Source organism: Diabrotica undecimpunctata, chromosome 1 (genome assembly GCF_040954645.1).
Source record: "Diabrotica undecimpunctata isolate CICGRU chromosome 1, icDiaUnde3, whole genome shotgun sequence".
In the NCBI taxonomy this organism is placed as follows: Eukaryota; Metazoa; Arthropoda; class Insecta; order Coleoptera; family Chrysomelidae; genus Diabrotica; species Diabrotica undecimpunctata.
The window spans coordinates 15,131,668-15,151,569 of record NC_092803.1 but is presented as its reverse complement, the minus strand read 5'-3'; the positions used below and the strand labels follow the sequence as shown (position 1 = coordinate 15,151,569).

Below are 19,902 nucleotides of genomic sequence, written 5' to 3'. Positions count from 1 at the left end.
AATTCTCTTCTATTTTTTTTGTATTCTCTTCCATTTTTTTTGTATTCTCTTCCATTGTCTTGTTCATCTGCATCATTAATGACATCAAAGCTGCCATATTGATATTTTCCTCTCTTTCTGGATTCATTTCTGCAGTATCTTGTGGAACTTGAACTAAACTCTCCTCTTGTATAGGTTGTGTTTCTACTTCCACATCTTCTTCATTCTTTTTGCTTCTTGTACCTTTCTTTCCTTGAGACATTTTGAGACTTTACTTGTTCAAATATAATTAAAATAAAATCTATAATTTTTTTTTACTGATAATTAATTTAATTATATGAGAGCACTTATCTTCCCAAACTAATTCTTTTAAATAGAGAGCCCCACGTTGGGCGCCAAATTGTTATGTGTTTTTTGTTTGAATGATGAGCAATGAGTATTTTTAATAATATAGGGTTTTTATCGCGGTTCTCAAATAATTAGCTTGTAAGTACTTTTTTAATTTATCTTTATTATAACTATTATGAAACACACATATATATCTAACCTAGCCAATGTAAATTTAAAATAAACTATCTTATAAAACTAATTAAATTCTATAGACAATGTAAAATTTAAACAAACTATCTTCAAAATTGAAATTGTTATGACATTAACTAAATTATATTAACAAAATTTTGTACCTTTCTTTCACTGAATGCCTAAATGAACTGTTTTCCACTATATATATTCTAATCACCACTGAAAGTCTTCGTACTTCGGTTATCCTTGTTTTTGTGAAATTTCTTTTTCCAATTATCAGCTTCTACCAATTTAAGATATATTTTTCTTCACCAGCATTTATATACCACCAAGCAAACCAGCAAACAGCATTTATATTTATTCTTCTTTTCCATATACCAATATCCAATTATTATAAGTTGATTTATACTAATCTCCAACCATAATATAATTTTAATTCCTTCCAATGTCCATCCAATATTCTTGTAATATACTTTTATAATCTTCAATAATTATTTGTGTATAATTATAAATGTGCATTAAATATATGCATAATTTTTAATCTTCATTTAACTCACTATATTAAACAATTGGACTATCTCCAACTAACTTTCATATTTCTTATTAAACTGCTTGACTGACTTACTAAAACTGTGAACAATTGACTTCACTAACTAATCTACTAACTTTCATAATAAACTGCTTGACTTCTGACTAAAAACTCTCAAAAACTGGGCTGACTTCTGATTAAAAATTTTCATAATAAACTGGCCTGACTTCTGATTAAAAACTATCAAAAACTGCCATCTTGAATCCAAATCACGGGTATTTATATCCTTTTTGATATTCCAGAACCATCTGGTAAGAGATCATGTTCCAATTTGTTCTATTTCTTCGATATCCATGTTCTCGAAAAAAATATCTGTTCTATCCACCGACATAATCATTATTCCAGAATGTTCGACTGTAAACAATGGTCACACTCTGCACTCTGGAGAATTCGTTAATGTTCCATTGATAATTTTGTTGACATTTAGGCTTTTCAGATCAGAATAAACATTCAAATTAGTAACTAAAACTCTAATTTAATAAAATACACAATTCAAACAATATATTATTATAACCCCACTTTATATTCGTATTATGATTAATTTCTATCTGTCAATTCGAGAGTATTTTTGGTTGCCTAGGCACATGGCTCACTTAAATGTATCTACCACATTATAATTACTAAAATACAACTTTTTACAATTATTATATGCTAATTTCTTAAAATGCCCTCACATAAATATATTTTTATAAAATTCTCTAGTATATAACTTATTTAAAATAATCAAATACTTTTTTATATCTAATATTATGTAGTATATAACTTATAAATTATTTTCTATAAACCCCAATCGTCACAATATATATATATCACTCGAAGTATACATATATATATATATATATATATATATATATATATATATATATATATATATATATTATATATATATATATATATATATATATATATATATATATATACAGTATACTCCCTCTATAACGAACACGGTTATTACGAGGTTTCGCTTATAACGAGATACATTAGATGTCCCGTGAAATTTCTATTGAACTATAACAGTCTATAGCGAGTCAAATTTGGTTATATCGAGAGAAAATAAGATCCAAAAACGTGTTTTTTACGTTTTAAGTCCGGTCGTGGCTATAAATAAATACCTTTTCAAACAGCCCCTCAATAAACTTAACTGCAGCCCGCAATAAACTTCTTTACAATGAATAAATACAACTGTTTCACATCTTTAGAAAATATATGATAGAGTGATACTGAACCATTTAAAGCAGTTAAAAATAACAGAGTTCTTAAAATTGCAGAAGCAATAGTTTATGTTATCCTTGAAAATACGATTTAATCATTATTTAGTTGGAAAAAATATAAGTACAGCTTTTTTGTTTTAACGTATATCATTGATAATAAAAGTAACTCTTTTATGTTTTAATATATTTCATTGACATTAAAAGTAAATAACTTTTTTTCAAAAACGCCATTCAAACAATATTTATTAGCATCTTATATTGCTCCGCATGGCTTCACTATAGGAAGTTAATGGTTTAGAAAACTACAGATTCATATGTATGCACAGTATTATGAGTGTCTGATATAACGGGATCGGCTTATAACGAGGTAATTAGTCTGTCATTTCAGTTCTCGTTATAGAGGGAGTCTACTGTATATATATATATATATATATATATATATATATATATATATATATATATATATATATATATATATATATATATGGGTTTTTCTCCGTCTCCGTTCCCATTTTCCATGCTCTTCTGTCATAGCTTGTTGGCATCCTCTTTACGTGCCCAAACCATAGCGACTGTATTTTCTCATTCCCGATGCCTATATTAAGATCTAGCTTCATTGCATCCCGTATTCTCTTGTTTCTAAAACTTTCACTTAGTTTTGATTTAGCACAATTTCGTGTTGAAATAGTTCATCTCTGTCGTCATAAGTTTGTTTTTATTAGCTTTGGTAACATCCCAAACCTCCTAGCCATATAGTGTAAAGTATAATACTTGTACTTTGCACAATACCTCTGTAGATGTTTTTTTTTATTGACTTTTGCCAGAGAAACAAGTACGCTGATGTCATTGCCCTACCCTTATTTATTGTTTTTCTGATTTCATCTTCACCACTGTTTTTTCTTTTTTCGTCAGCAAATACTCGAAGTGCTTTATCCACGTTTCCTCAAATAGTTACAATCTAATGATGTTTTTATTAGTTGTTTCAACAGTTTTTATGTCTCTCTTTCTTTCTGAACTCTTTGTGTCTCCTTAAAGGTTATCTATGCGTTCAAATTTTTTTCAGGGCTTAATTTTTGTGATTACTTCTCGTTTTATATCTCGATTTAACACTTTATGTTGTATTTTTGTTTGTTCGTCTCCCTTTGCAATACTTTTTGTTATTGTTTCTTCTCTTCTATTGGATTTCTTGATCTCACCAACAAGGTTTGGTTGATGTTGGACCTTGTTCTAATAAAGCTTCTTCTGCTGCCTTTTATCTACTCGTATTCAACCGGCGTAGATTTCTGGACTTCGTTCAATTTTCTGTTAGTCCAGGAATAGAGTAGACGTGTGCTTTCATTGTTTAAACTATCAAAGTGGCTATGTTTTTTCTATTTTTATTATATTTTCTCTGTTTATGTTTCCAGGTATATTCATACCTTTTGTGGAAAGTGTATCCTCCGTATTACTAAGTGGTGATCTGAGTCACACTCTTCTCATCTATTTACCTTTTTATCTTGGCAGTCTGGGTTTAGTATGTTGTTTTATTATGTACGAGCCCTAATAAGTATATATTGGACCAAACAAAAATACATAAACAATTCAGATAGTTGGCAGTTTATTTTTTTCTAATGCTTTTAATGTAATACTATTTAATTAGTTACTAATAATACTACGTAATAATAATACTTACTAATAATATAGGTTCATTTAGAAACACAAAACAAAATATATTTAATCTATCCCTACTTATTAATAATAATGTTTATTTTGTTGACAACTAAATATTGAGAGATATGAATACTTATTTATAAAACGTAGTAACATAACCCTTAGGTTTTTTAACAATCCAATTCAGTTAAACATTGACTCGACTAAGGATCTGCACTGCTCAGGGGTAAATATAATTAAAATTCAATTTCACAATGCTTGATAGTATGCAGTTTTTCAGTATTTGTTCATATTTCGTAGCAGTTACAGAACCATCAATAAATTGATAATATCGTAACCCTGAAACTGTCACAAACCCAAACCGTCACTTCTTAAGAAATTTGACGGTCCGTTTCAAACGGTATTCTGAAAAGCGTCATGCTTAGTGCGAATAACTCGTTTACGGTAATCACCAACACATACATCGGATTTTGCTTCGTCATTAAAAATTACTCTGGATCAATCTTCTACTGACCAATAAAGTTTAGATTTTGTCCACATGAGCCTGGTGTGCTTGTGTTTTTCTGTTAACAGTGACTTTTCATTTGCCTATAAGAAAATTTCATTTTTTAAACTATGAGTAAAGTTTTAAACTGTTACTTGTAATTCAACCTTATAAAACTTTAATCCAGATTTATGTATCTACTTGCGACAACATTACTTTGATAAACTTAATCCAGTTTCAATATTCCATTTAGCTGTAGCTTGACAGTATTTCTTTCAGTTTTTTTGCAAAATTTTACCACTATTCTTCTATTCTTATCAGAAACTAGTTTTGGACGATCTAGGCTTTTATCTGTTATCTAAGATAGTTCTTGATTTATGCATAATGCTTAATTATATTCTACACTGTAATTTTACGAATATTACGGTCATCTGCCATTTCACAGATTTTTTTGCGGTAATAATCACCAACTAACGAATTTTTGAATTTGTAGAGATAAACGAACAATTTTGTTGAAATAATACACAAATTAACAAGATATTAACTGTAGAATATAGGAACATTTGTTGTTTTCGCAGCTTATTTGTCTTACATTTTTCGGTTTTCAGCAGTTACTTCCTACTGTCCCAAAATTGAGTTGACACTAATTTTTACATATTTTAATGATTCTTACGACATAATAGGTTATATGGGTTGTAAAAAAATGTTTTTTTTTAATATTTACTTGAGAAAACTGCTTAAAACAAATTTCACACTTTTAAGGATTTTCCTAAGTGTGCACTCTCAAATGACGTTCCAAATGAATTTTCTGAGAAAACTGCTTAAAACAAATTTCACACTTGTAAGGTTTTTCCCCAGAGTGCACCCTCAAATGTTTTTTCAAATTACTAGTTGAAGTAAACTGCTTAAAGCAAATTTCACACTTGTAAGGTGCCCAGTGTGCACTCTCAAATGCCCTTTCAAACCACTCGTATTAATAAACTTCTTTAAACAAATTTCACACTTGTAACGTTTTTCTCCAGTGTGCACTATCAAATGTTTTTTCAAATTACCTGATTGAAAAAATTGTTTAAAACAAACCTCACACTTGTAAGCTTTTTCTCCTAAATGAAGTTTCATGTGATCTGTTAAAGTCCATTTTTCAACAAACTGCTTAAAACAAATCTCACACTTGTAAGGTTTTTCCCCAGAGTGCATTCTCAAATGTTTTTTCAAATTACTAGCTGAAGTAAACTGCTTAAAGCAAATTTCAGACTTGCAAGGTTTTTCCCCAGTGTGCACTCTCAAATGTTTTTTCAAATTACCTGCTTGAAAAAACTGTTTAAAACAAACCTCACACTTTTAAGCTTTTTCTCCTAAATGAAGTTTCATGTGATCTGTTAAAGTCCATTTTTCAACAAACTGCTTAAAACAAATCTCACACTTGTAAGGTTTTTCCCCAGAGTGCATTCTCAAATGTTTTTTCAAAGTACTAGCTGAAGTAAACTGCTTAAAGCAAATTTCACACTTGTAAGGTTTTTCCCCAGTGTGCACTCTCAAATGCCCTTTCAAACCACTTGTGTCAGTAAACCTCTTTAAACAAATTTCACACTTGTAAGGTTTTTCTCCAGTGTGCACTCTCAAATGCACTTTCAAACCACTCGTATCAGTAAACTTCTTTAAACAAATTTCACACTTGTAAGGTTTTTCTCCAGTGTGCACTCTCAAATGTTTTTTCAAATTACCTGGTTGAAAAAATTGTTTAAAACAAACCTCACACTTGTAAGCTTTTTCTCTTTTTCTCTTTTCTCTTTTTAAGTGAAGTTTGATGTGATCTGTTAAAGTTCTTTTTCCAACAAACTGCTTAAAACAAATCTCACACTTGTAAGGTTTTTCCCCAGAGTGTACTCTCAAATGTTTTTTCAAATTACTAGCTAAATTAAACTGCTTAAAGCAAATTTCACACTTGTAAGGTTTTTCCCCAGTGTGCACTCTCAAATGCCCTTTCAAACCACTTGTCTCAGAAAACTTCTTTAAACAAATTTCACACTTGTAAGGTTTTTCTCCAGTGTGCACTCTCAAATGTTTTTTCAAACTACCTGCTTGAATAAATTGTTTAAAACAAACCTCACAAGTGTGAGCTTTTTTTCCAATGTGAATTTTTATGTGGTCAGTTAACATACTTTTTTGAGCAAACTGCTTAAAACAAATCTCACATTTGTAAGTTCTTTTTTTAGTCACCACTTTGCTATTTATATTTAATGTTTTTCCTTCAGCATATGGATTTATATAACTCCCTTCGTGAGCTGAATGTTCAATTAGTGCCTCCATAATTTCCATTTTGTTATCTTGGAGATAATCTAAAAATCAAACTGACTATAATATAAATATTGAGTACAATAGAAAATAAATGTAAAACCAATTAAATGTAATAATCAAATTAAAGGTTACTAAAATGTACAGCTCTACAGCTGAAGTGTACTCAAGAATAAAATTATGTCTGGAGAAACTTGCGTGTCTGTCTTCTATATGCGTGATAGTCTGTCCTATTGTCTTTAGTAATAGTCTAACCTCAATGCATTCAATATTTGCATATGTACTCGTAAAATCCAATAATATTGTGACGTCAGTCGGTATTAAATCACCCATTTTTACTTGCTCTTTACAATAAGAACACCACTAATTTAAAAAAAATTTAAAAATCACTTCCAACAAACCCAAACAAAAATAACTTGACAATTAAATATATTAACTTGTTATCAACACATAATATGACTTTAAAATGTAAAATACAACACAAGTAAACAAATTAATTTGGCATTTTGACATTTAAAACTTTAAGGTGGCGAGGAGCATTCAAAGCTATCTAGATATAGTCTATAAAATAGAAAAATAAAGAAATACATTGCATTAATAACCTGTTCCTGCAAATTTGCCGGTGTGTGTATTATTATAAAGGTAGGTATGTCAACCAAATCTTAAACAATATGTCAACTATTTATAAACTGTTGAAAACCAGTCATATTGAAGTAATCTGATCAATTGACAATCTTCTATTTAAGAAGCTCACAATTATAAACCTGAAAAAAATGTCCACCAGATAAAGTTCTTCAAAATGGAATGACTCAACAAAAAAGGAAAAGCTGACATTTAGAAACTACTGAAAATTTTTAAAAGAAATGTATTTAAGTTTTCGTTTTAATTTTTCAATATTTGTCACAGTTTTACTTTTGTAAATAATTTGAAATAATATAACATACAATTATTGTAATTGATGTTCTTTTTTAAAATATTCAGCGAAAGAATGAAACTTCTACCAGTAGAGTGTTAACGATTTTCAATAAATGATAAAATTAGGTAGATGTAGATTGAATGCTACATATGTCTGCTCTTGGCTGCTTAATATTTTGGTACAGACTGACCAAACGTTTAGATTAAAGAGAAATTGACATTCCACAATATATGCCTAATAAAATAGTGTCATAAAGTAGTGAAAAAATGTAATACAAATAAATTATGCACCAGTTTACTACAGAAGGACAATGGAAAGTTTGTTGTTTAAACACATTTTCTCAGTTATATAAAGTCAAATTTAAAATTACAGAAAAATTCAGGCACTAGTGTAATGCATTGTCATGATTAAATAATATGAAAGGTAGGTGTTTAATATCATTAAACAATGAATTTTATTGCCTCCTGGATTTGTGGCCTACTTGTTTGTTTACCACTTGTTAATTTAAACTGTAACAATTATTTGTTTGATATATATTGGTAATAAGGCTTGAAGCATGCAGTTTGACCTAGTAATTAATTTATAAAAGAAGTATAACAAATGAGGGAGGTAGAGTTGATCAAAAGCAAGCCATAGGTCCTAACGCTTAAGTCATTATTTTCCAGGTTCATGTCAATAGGGTTTGGTGGTTTTACTTTAATCCACAACTTCAATTTATTCCTGTATTTATAGAGTAACTAATTCTTACCTGATACAAGAAAATTATACAGCAGGCAAGTAAAATTAAATCTTCCCTTTGATTCAGCAATGTTATTAAATCATGAATGAGCTTGGTGGGATAAGACAAGGTGACAACTAATTTTTTTGTCAAAAAGCGTCCCTGATCGAAGGAACTTTGGGAAACAGTGGTTTAAATAAGCTTAAGCGCTAATGCTTTAAAATATGCTATATGATTGCTGTATCAATTGAAAATTACTCGTAAAGATAAGTCAAACTAGGAATAGAAAAGAGCATACTTTACTCAAGATTGCTTAATGGACCAGACTGTGTGTTTGTTATCTATAAATTGAATTTCATACATAATTTAAAAAAAATTATGAAATTCAGACAACCCTGTAATGCCTATAATTGGCAGAAAGAATTTTTTATTTCTGTGGTTGATATTTCTTTGGTTAACAAAATATTGTTAAAACAAAACACTTAATGGGTAATTGTCTGTTTTATGTCTTTAAATTGTATGTAAGATCAAAATTATATTGTTAAAAAATGTATTCCTAGTTATTGTAGACTACTTCTACATATGAGAGAACTGTAATTATTTATTAAGAGGGTATGCCTCAAAAATGCCTAATTTTTTGTGAACTATACCGTAGACATATAATGAGACAGGGCAGTCCTGTATATCTTTCTAATAGGCACACTTTATTGCCTATGTAACCTTCCACTACCAAACAATTTTTCTCTAAATAACCTAACAGAACTTAACCTAACCACATCTAACATAAAAAAACTGCAAGAAACCAGTAATTTTTTGTTAATAAAAGTAGGTAAGAATAAAATGTAACCAAACCTAACATAATCAAATCTAACTTACCTAAACCTACCAACAAAGCAGAAATATTTTTTTTGTTAATAGTTAAGAAAAAACATTTTGTATAACTATGACTCTACTGGTTAGCATTGTCCTTCTTGACCATATCAAAGGGTTAACAATGATTTCCTGGTGTCATTTCTTATTTCCTGTTGTTTCATGGTATGCAATGGTCAAGGTTTTTAAAAATAAGACATTATATTAAATGGAAATAACATAAAAAAGGGTGTCTCAATAAAAATCACTGTACAATCATTAATAAGTTAAGCAGAATTAATTGCTGTAAATTTCATATCTGTGGATATCCTAATCTCTTACTACACCTGAGTAATTACTAACCTTTTTCAGTTTTTTGGTTTTCTTCACATGAGTTGAGTTTATTCCCATGTCCTTCTATTTCAGTATTTATGGGATGTTCCTTTAATTCTAAATAATCATATCTCTCATGTGTATTTGGCCTAGTGTATTCCTCCTTAATTTCACATTTAAAGCCATCCAAAAGAGCATTATCCAGGTCATTATACTCTATTTCTACTTTACACGTTTCATCGATAATTTCTTGTTTTACTTCCATTTGATTTTATGTATTTCAATAATAATTTTACATTTAAAATGTGAAACCACTATAACAAATCTATATAGGTTTTCTGAAATCAGAAATCAATGAACAACAATCTCATTGTACCAACCATGGAACAATCAACAATCAAAAATTGGTGAGAGAGTTTCTAGCGCCAAATATGTTCGGAATCGGGAACTAAAATATTTAGCGGCAAATTCAAAATGGAGGTTCTCAATTTAAGGTGGGAAATTCAAAAAGGATATACTGAATTTTAGGCGAGAAATTCAAATTGTTCCGAATTTTATGTGGAAAATAAATATAGCCATAAAATAATAAATAAAAACTTATTCGCACGATTTTCACATTTGGTCCCATTGAAGATAGCTATAATTGAGCTGTCAATTAAAGTTCATAGAATGAAATGTTGACGCTTGACTGTGTTGCCATGTTTTTTTAATAAATCGGGAAATAGCATGTGATTTATAATTAATAAAAATCCAATAGAACGTTAACAAACTAACAGTCAAAAAGAAATTCTTTCAAAAAATAATAAGAATAGTATTCAGGTACTTTCCACAGACAACTGGTGACCATCTGTAACAATCTGGCAACTAGTGGTTTGAGAATTGCCAAATCTATTAGCTTATTATCAAAGGCAAATGCCAAAAAAACGTTGTAATAATTAACTGCAATTAATATGAGAAGAAACGAGTATTTATTCGTTCGTGTTGTATATAAAAAAATAAAATAAAAATAAAATAAATAAATAAAAATGCATTTTTGAAAGCTTCTCTATTTGTAATTGAAGCCTACAACATATACATTATAAAGACATGACAACACAGTCAAACGTCAAAAATTTGTTTTGTGAATTTAATTCACAGCTCCTTTGTAGCTATCTTCAATGGGACCAAATGTGAAAATCGTCCACTTATCACAGCTCCTTTGTAGCTATCTTCAATGGGACCAAATGTGAAAATCGTCCACTTATTCTATGCCAAAATATGTTCTCCCTCCAAGAATGTAGTATACATATAATGAACCCAGGAACAAAGTTTTAATTCAACAATGGATCAATTTTTTAGAAAATATACCAAAACCATTTATAATTGGAGGCGATTTTAATGCACACAATTTGGCATGGGGCTGCGAAGTTGATGATGGATTAGGTAAAGATCTTCTAGATGCTATAGAATACTGTAATTTAGAATATTTAAACGACGGGTCCCCACTCTTCTATTTCCACTAAACCTTCTGCTGTAGACTTAACCATTTGTTCCCGAGATATTGCCTCTCATTTTCGTTGGAATTCTAAGTGTTGTTTTCCAACAAACCTTTCAATCTTTTAATATTTTCAAATAATATGGAAATTCTTCATTGTATTTACAAACATGTAAAAATATGTAAATATAAGTTGTAAATAGTATATAGGCATAATCTGTTAATATGGTTTGAAAAAAAAAAAACAAAAAAAAAGTATACCATAAATTAAAAAAGGACATAAAAGAATTAAGAAAATAGAAATAGAACAAAAAACAAAAACATAAATCCAAAAAAGAACAAAAAACAAAAAAAAAAAAAACAAAAAAGCACAAAAACAAAAAAACAAGAAAATAATAAAAGAATAAAAAAACAAAATAAAAATATATCAAAACAAAATTTATGTATCCATAAAAATATTAGGTATATTTAGTACAAACATTGATAACTGATAACATGCATGCATGCGTGCATTCATGCATTTAATGCGTGCATTAAAAATATTAGGTATATTTAGTACAAACATTGATAACTGATAACAAGAAAATTTTGTCTATGAATCTGCAATCAATAATAATTAAAATTCAGTCGATTTTAACAATAAACACAAACAAGTCTGGCTAATTGGCTCTGGCAAAGCCATTTTTCAGAAAAAAAACTCTTTAAGTCTAATATTCCACAAAATAATAATTTTTATTAAATATATTAGAGTAAGCAATAGATAAACCAGCCAACTGGCTGGTTGGTCTGTGTCGTTTTAACTGACAAGAACCACGTGTTAAAAACCTAGCAGGGAGACATGTAGCCCTTTTAAGTATTTAAATTTTATCCAATGTCATCGACCTAGAGTCACCATATAATTTAATTTTGGAAAGATGTAAACCCATATATGGATGTCACAGCCACAAATTTATTGTTAGTTTCAATTACATAAGGCACTGAGGATGATCTGATTAGATCGAAAACGTTATGCTACTGTATAAATTTTTAAGACACTTTTTAAAAGTTTTAACTATACGTTTTTATATAAGCAAATACAATTGTGAAGTGTTTTAATTTCTGTATGTTTTTTTTAACATACAGTCGCGATCATAAAATCCGGGTCACCTTGAAAATCACCGATATTTCATTTTTACGAGCTTTATCGTAAATAATAATAACACAAATACAAACTAATGCATGTTTCTGAGAATTGTTGTAGTCTTAGCGGTTTCCTTTGCAACAAAGAATTTCAATAGTGCCGATTTCGCGGGAAAGCGCACACTTCCCAAAATGAACGGTACCTGTAACTGCCGCTTGTTTTAAATGTCTCATTTGTGCTTCGACTTTCTGTTCAAACGCAACGAACAAACGTTTATTATTGCCACCATTAGTGTTTATTAGTGCCATTATTAGTGTTTATTATTGTTTATTTTTTGCCAAAAATACCCTTGACTGTTGTTGAAACGGCACAAATTGTTGCTCTTGTGAAAGACGGTCACACTCAACGGCAAGTCGCAAGAACTGTTGGCGTAAGACTTTCTACGGTTCAACGAGTGCTTCAACGCTTTCAGGAGAAGGGTTTGCTATCCAGACGACCTGGCTCTGGACGAAGAAGAATGACCACGGTACGAGATGACCGTTTTTTTGTGTTTCAGGCTTTACGAAACCGGACCTCAACTGCGATTATGCATCTAAATCGTCTACAGGAAGTACGAAATGGCAATGTTAGCGTTGCAACATTCAGGAGAAGACTTTGTTCTTTTGGACTATCTTCTTGGGTAATGGCTACAGGACCGCCACTTCGCCTGGCGCATCGAGTTGCACGACTAGCTTTTACTCGACAATACGCGCATTGGGGAATTAACGATTGGAGCAAAGAGTTATTCTCAGATGAAGTCCGTTTCTGCCTAACTGGATCCGATGGACGTGTAAGAGTTTGGAGGAGAACCGGTGCCTGATTTTCACAAGCTTGCATTGCTCCAAGAATGCCATTTGGTGAAGGCTCGGTCATGGCTTGGGGAGGTGTATCTTCCGACTTCCGCACAGAATTACCCTTCATCGAAAATGGGTCCTTAACTGCACGAAGGGACATTACGGAGATTCTGGAAGAACATGTTATGCATAACATGGCAAGGCTTGGAGAAAACGTCGTTTTTATGCAAAACAACGCGCGAAAGCACGTTGCCACGATCAGTATGCAATACTTGGACGAGGTTGGAATTACGAGGTTACCCTATCCAGCTAGGTCTCCGGACCTGAATCCCATCGAACATATCTGGGACGATTTGAAAAAACGTATTCAACCACTAACATCTCCTCCTAACAACGAACAGGAGCTTAAGGATCTGTTAGTGAGAGAGTGGAATAACATACCACAACATGTAATCCGGAGAAAAATTGAGAGTATGCCCCGTCGTCTGCAAGAGGTCATTAGAGCAAGTGGAGGCAAAACACGATATTAGTCATTGAAATTTCACTAACATTTTACCACGTTCTGTATTTTCCATTTTTTTCGTATGCCTGTTTTTTATCAACAATTTGGTTCGTTTTCGCTGTTTCAATAAAAACAATAAAAACCCGTTTTTTTTTCTTTCAAAACAAACATTGATGACAAATAAAAAATACGTTAACCTAAAAAAAAGGTTATTACTCCACCAGAGGCAAAAATATTCCAGAAACTTGAAATTTTCCAGGTGACCCGGATTTTATGATCGCGAGTGTATATCAGTGTTGCCATATCGTTAAATATTTCATACTCTCACATCTAAAATTAAAAATTGGGCCAGAGCACTTAATATAATTCAATGAAATGAAAACAAACAAAATCGTGAAAAATAACCCTCCGCAAGAAGTTATAGCGGTCAAAGGCAGTTCAAGTGCGGCAATCAAAAGAACAAGGAGAGACAGTGACAGTTGTTGCCTGTTGTAATGTACAGGGAAGTTTTTTACCTCCCTACGTAGTGTTCAAAGTTGTATACAAACAACAAGTGTGGCTCGATATTATGCCTAACGGTTCTGAAGTGGTGATGGGTGGAAAATCAGCCTACATAAATAAAGACCTCTTTAAAAATTGGCTGGAAAACCACTTTATTCCAAGGAAGGCAGATGGTACATGCCTATTACTGCTCGACGGACACGGATCTCACACTAACTCGCCGGACATATTACAGATAGCGCTGGAAAATGATGTCCACTTTCTTTGCCTTCCCAGTCACACGACTCATTACTTACAGCCTCTCGACCGATCATTTTTCAAACCGTTGAAGGCCTATTACCGAAGAGCACTATCGAATGGGGAAATGCAAATCCTGGAAAGAGCACTTCGGCCCACTTCTACAGAAAGCCTGGTCACAAGCTGCAACACTTTCTACGGGTTCAGCAAGCTTCCGGGCCTGCGGGGTGTTTCCATTCGCGCCCTCCTCTATTCCTGATTACGCTTACCTACGAGAAACCTTGGAGTCCAACTCTATGGACAAGGACGACGAAAGTGTTAGCTCAGCCTTGGATCCTCAACCCAGCACATCTTGTTCACTCTCACTTTAGACTCCAAAGAAGAAGCCTACTGACCCACATTCTCATAAAACCACAAAAGCAACTCCTACGAAACTTATACAAATTGTATCACCAGTACCAAAATGTGATGCTCCTGCCGTAGCGAAAAAGAAACAGCATGCTCAACTTTTGACAACGCCTGAAAATATAGAAGCTAAGAAGGCCAAACGAGCAATCAAAATTGCAAAGCAGGAGAAGACATTCGAGCTTCGAAAGCCAGCAAAAAAGAAGATCTTTGAAGAAGATGGGACGAAAAATCCTCTATACATACACGCCACGATACAACTATAATTTGCTGTACTGCCAGTTGATTGATATTAGGGGTGTGGGATTTTCACTTGTCAATACGAATATTTTTAAATTTACACACGAAGAGTTTTGAAAAACCAATAATAAAAACCACTGGATTGTCTTGACAAAAACTAATGGCGATATAATAAAATTAAGAATAACAATGCCATGAATGTGTTTATAATAATTAAGTGTTGTGGATGTAAAGTAATTTTTTAATTTTAAATATAGAAAGAGGTTTTATATTGACCAAAGATGACAGACTGTGATAAATTTTATCAACATTATACAACATCATTGATGATACAACCTCATTAAGTTTGTAAGTAGTGAATTTTTTAATTAATTATACCAACGTTAACAAATTATTCATCACATTTGTAGCACCCTGATGAAAGAGCTAAACCAATGTTCGAAAGCTTGGATTAAAAATTTACAAGAGTACACGTTTCATTTTTTATTACTGCAAATCCAATACTTAACGTTTACTTATAAACGTTTACTTATAACGTTTATATATATATATATATATATATATATATATATATATATATATATATATATATATATATATACACAACGCAAAAGTCTAGGGATATTTTTATAAATAGACGTATTTTGTTTATCTGTAATCAACTTAAAAAATAATAAACAATTTATAGTTTAAATTGTTGTTTAATATGTCAAAAGCCATAAATTGCAACAAAAAAAAAACAGAAAATTGGAGCAAAAAAAATGTATTGCAAATCACCCATGTTTCACATACCAGCATAAAATGTCAAAAATACGAAATATAAACTTAAAATAAAGTATGGCCACCACGTTCGTTTATCACAGCTCTACATCTACTGCTCATGCTCCGAATCACATTGTTAATGTCTGCTTGAGGTAGTTGTGTCCATTGTTCTCCCAGAAGCTCTTTTAATCGAAGCTCATTGTAGATATTGCCCATATGTGTAGTAATTCTTCGTTGGAGCATGTCCCATACATGCTCAATGGGATTCAAGTCCGGTGATTGTGCTGGCCACGGCAATACATCAATACCCTCGTTATCCAGCCAGTTTGTTACAATATGCGCAACATGTGGTCGGGCGTTATCATGCATAAAGTAAAAATTTTCTCCAATAGCATCAGCAAACGGGCGCTCAACAGGTTCAAGAATAGTGTCCAAATATTGCTGACTTGTGAGAAAGCCACGTGGGAAAATGAGGTCAGTTCTTCCGTCAATCATGATTCCGCCCCATACCATTAATGTACCACCTCTGTATGCATACACTTCTTGAAGATGTCGTAATCGTTCTCCATTTCCCGGTCGTCTCCAAACTCTTGTCCGACGAGAATCTGGATGAAATCCATATCTAGACTAGTCACTAAACAAAACTGTGGCCCAGTCATTGTCAGTCCAATTCTAAAACTCTTGACACCACGTTAATCTTGCAGCGCGATTGCCTCTAGATAGAGGTAGACATCTGAGTGGTCGCCGACTACGAAGATTGGCTTCATGGAGACGATTCCTCACAGTACTGCTGCTAATTGTTACATTATGTGCAAGCTGTAATTCATTGACCAGCTCGGGTGCTGTGATTGTTGGCTGCCTTCTGGCATTTAAAATTAAATATCGGTCTTGAGCGACGGTTGTAGAGGGACCACGTCCTAAATGTTGCTCGGCTGGACTCCCAGTGTCTCTAAACCGACGCCACAAACGACTTACGCTTTGGGAGACACCCAGCTGCTCAGCAACTTGAGTTTGTCGCATAACAGCTTGAAGGAGGCCCACGGCTCTATTCATCTCGTCCAACGTTAAATGTTGTCGTTGCATGGTAAAAAGACAATATCTTTAACTCACCTATTAAGCAAGAATTAATATAACGTGACTAAAATTCAAAATAAACAAAACATAAAAATGTCGATTTTTTTGTTTCTTATAAAAACATTCTAAAACACGTATTGCTATCAGTTTTACATTTTTTTTTTTTGATAAGAAGTGAGTGTCTGTATCAACAATTATAGTACAAGCAAATTTATATGGTCATGAAATTTCTGTCATTGGTATTGTCAAATAATTAAAATATCCTTAGACTTTTGCGTTGTGTATATATATATATATATATATATATATATATATATATATATATATATATATATATATATATATATATATATCTATATGAGCTTTTCTCCGTCTCCTTTCCCATTTTCCATGCTCTTCTGTCATAGCCTGTTTTCATCCTCTTTACGTGCCCAAACCATAGCGACTGTATTTTCTTAATCCCCGTGCCTATATTAAGATCTAGCTTCATAGTATCCCGTATTTTCTTGTTTTTAAACCTTTCTATAGTGTATTTTTATGTATGAGAGAGTAATAAAACAATAAATTATGTATGCAAATTCCTAAACTGTTGATACGGGTGACTCAATGAAAAACAGATATTTGTCAACAAGTTTACAGAAGTATATAGGAAAACAATTTTAAATTGAGTATGACCACCAGGTATAAAGGTTGGAGCAGAATAGAATACAATAGTTGTGAGGATTACTAATCCCTAAATAAGGTTGCCAGTGTCGGAGTGATGGAGGTTAACAGGTACTAATGAATTTGCAAGAAATGTAAGATGTTTATTTTATTGGTTATATATAACCAATAAAAGTTTAATAAGTACCTACCTATTTGAAAAATAAAGTTTAATTCTTTAGATAAAATAAAACGTTTTATTTTATCTGAAATGAGTGCATTCCACGAAGTAAGGGTTTCAACAATCAAACATTTAATTCTTTAATTCCAGGAATCTACGACAGTAATTGACTAGATAATTACCTTCTAAACTTATTCCACAGAAAATGTGATAGTGGGTTTTTCCATTTTGTAGGAAGGTCCAAGTGGCGTATTCAAAATTCTTAACAGTTCACTAAAAGTAGGTACTTCAGTTGCAAGGTGCAGTTTATTGTGTATACTAGTGTTATGGAAAATTTGGAAGTGCCGTGTAAACGCCGAAAAATTGGTCCTCTAACAGTTAATGAAAAACATTAATATTTAATTGTTTTAAATCATTTACAGACAAACGTTTATATGAAAGTGTTGATGAGACCGTTGAGTTAGTTAGCAGTACACTTGGTGTTGGGAAATCTACGATTTACAGAGTTATTAAAGAAGAGAAATGTGGTAGTTTTCAAATGCCACGTAATGCTCCAGGGAAACCAAAATTTCAAATAGACTATCATTTTAAAGAAGGACTTCGACGGAAAGTGCATGAATTCTTCTTTAGACAAGAATTTCCAACATTGGATAAAGTTCTTGTCTCAGTTCGAGATGATAAGGATTACCCAGAAATGAGTCGAAGTACGTTATGGAAACTTTTAAAAGAAATAGGCTTCCGCTGGAAAAAGAATCCCAGAAAGTCTATTTTATTAGAAAGAAGCGATATTGTCATATGGAGAAGACATTTTCTAAGAACCATAAAGGAAATGAGAAACCAAAAAAGAAAAATATTTTATCTTAATGAAACATGGATCAACGAGGGTCATACACCAAATAAATTTTGGCAGGATGAAACTGTTACAAGTCAAAGGCACGCTTTTGTAAATAACTTATCTACTGGTTTAAACCCACCATCAGGAAAGGGATGCAGGCTGATAATAGTACACATTGGCAGTTCAGACGGTTTTGTTGAAGGTGGTTTATTAACTTTTGAATCAACTCGTACCGGTGACTACCATGAAGACATGAACGCTGATGTCTTTCAAGAATGGTTCGAACAAATGATAGATCTTCTTCCTAAGAACTGTGTAATAGTAATGGATAATGCAAGTTATCACTCCAGACTTATAGAAGGACTGCCCACAACCAAGTGGTTAAAAAAATACTTGCAGAATTGGCTGAGTTCAAAAAATATTACGTACCATCCCGGATCTATAAGAAAGGAACTTTATTCGTTGTGTGCCCTTCATAAAGAAAAATTTAAAAAATACGAAATTGATGAAATTGCCAAAAATCGTGGAATGACAGTACTTAGATCCCCACCATATCATTGTGAATTAAACCCGATTGAACTGGTATGGGCACAGATAAAGAGTGAAGTTTCAAGAAAAAATACCACTTTTAAAATTCATGATGTTAAACAGTTGTTTTTGGAGGCCGTAAATAATGTAAAACCTGAAAACTGGGAAAAGGCAGTAAATCACACTATTAAAGAAGAGGAAAAAATGTGGAAGCTGGACAATATTACTGATAAAATGATCGAGCCAGTTATTATAAATCTTGGTTCTGAAAGTTCATCTTCTGAATCTGATTTGGATTTGTAACAAGTAGCTGTAAGTTTTATATTAATATTTTTATTCATCTATTTAACATACCTTAGACGGTTTTAAAAACTCTTTTTCTCTTTTGTAATTTTTAAAAATTAAAAAAAATGTGAATTTTTTAAAACCCTTTTTAATGTAGGCCAGTCAGTTCTAATATAGTGTGTGATAAAAGAGGTCACTTTTGTTTACATACACATAACACTTTATAACACTGAAATATTCATTTATTTTTTACAATTATTCAAAGTAATTTTTCAATTAATCTTGAGCACGCCCATGGAGTGGTCGGAGCTACCAGTTAAAATTATGCTAATTACTCTCTCGTTCATAAAAATAAACTATAGTTTTGATTTACCACAATTTCGTCCAGAAATAGTTCATCTCTGCAGTGACGGATCCAGAATTTTTTTCGGGGGGTGGTCAAGGGTCTTGAGGGTGATTTTGATATGATTTCCGATATATTAAACCAATGTTTTTTAGTAACGATATATTAAACCAATGGGAAGTTATTAAAACCCCAATACCCTACGGGTGCAAAGAAGGGTACAACATTAAGGGGTCTTAAACTTAAAAACAAAATAAAAATAATTTAAACGACATATTCTATGACAGTAAAATCAAGTATACAAGACTATTAAACCAAAGGAAAATTATTAAAATATAAATACTGAAAAATCAAGGACTGTCAATTTAAACTAGGTATTTTAAAGACAATTAAG

The 19,902-nt window shown here is 31.8% G+C and overlaps 1 protein-coding gene across 1 annotated transcript; it reads right to left on the bottom strand.

Moving 5' to 3' along the window:
- Positions 1-5,216: 5,216 nt before the first annotated feature.
- On the bottom strand, positions 5,217-9,917 carry LOC140445214 (uncharacterized). The gene is made up of 2 exons (XM_072537112.1): positions 9,577-9,917; positions 5,217-6,774 (listed from the first exon to the last, which is right to left on the bottom strand). Exons 1-2 carry the CDS (start codon positions 9,809-9,811, stop codon positions 5,777-5,779), a joined length of 1,233 nt encoding a protein of 410 aa, XP_072393213.1. The 5' UTR covers positions 9,812-9,917; the 3' UTR covers positions 5,217-5,776.
- Positions 9,918-19,902: the final 9,985 nt, after the last annotated feature.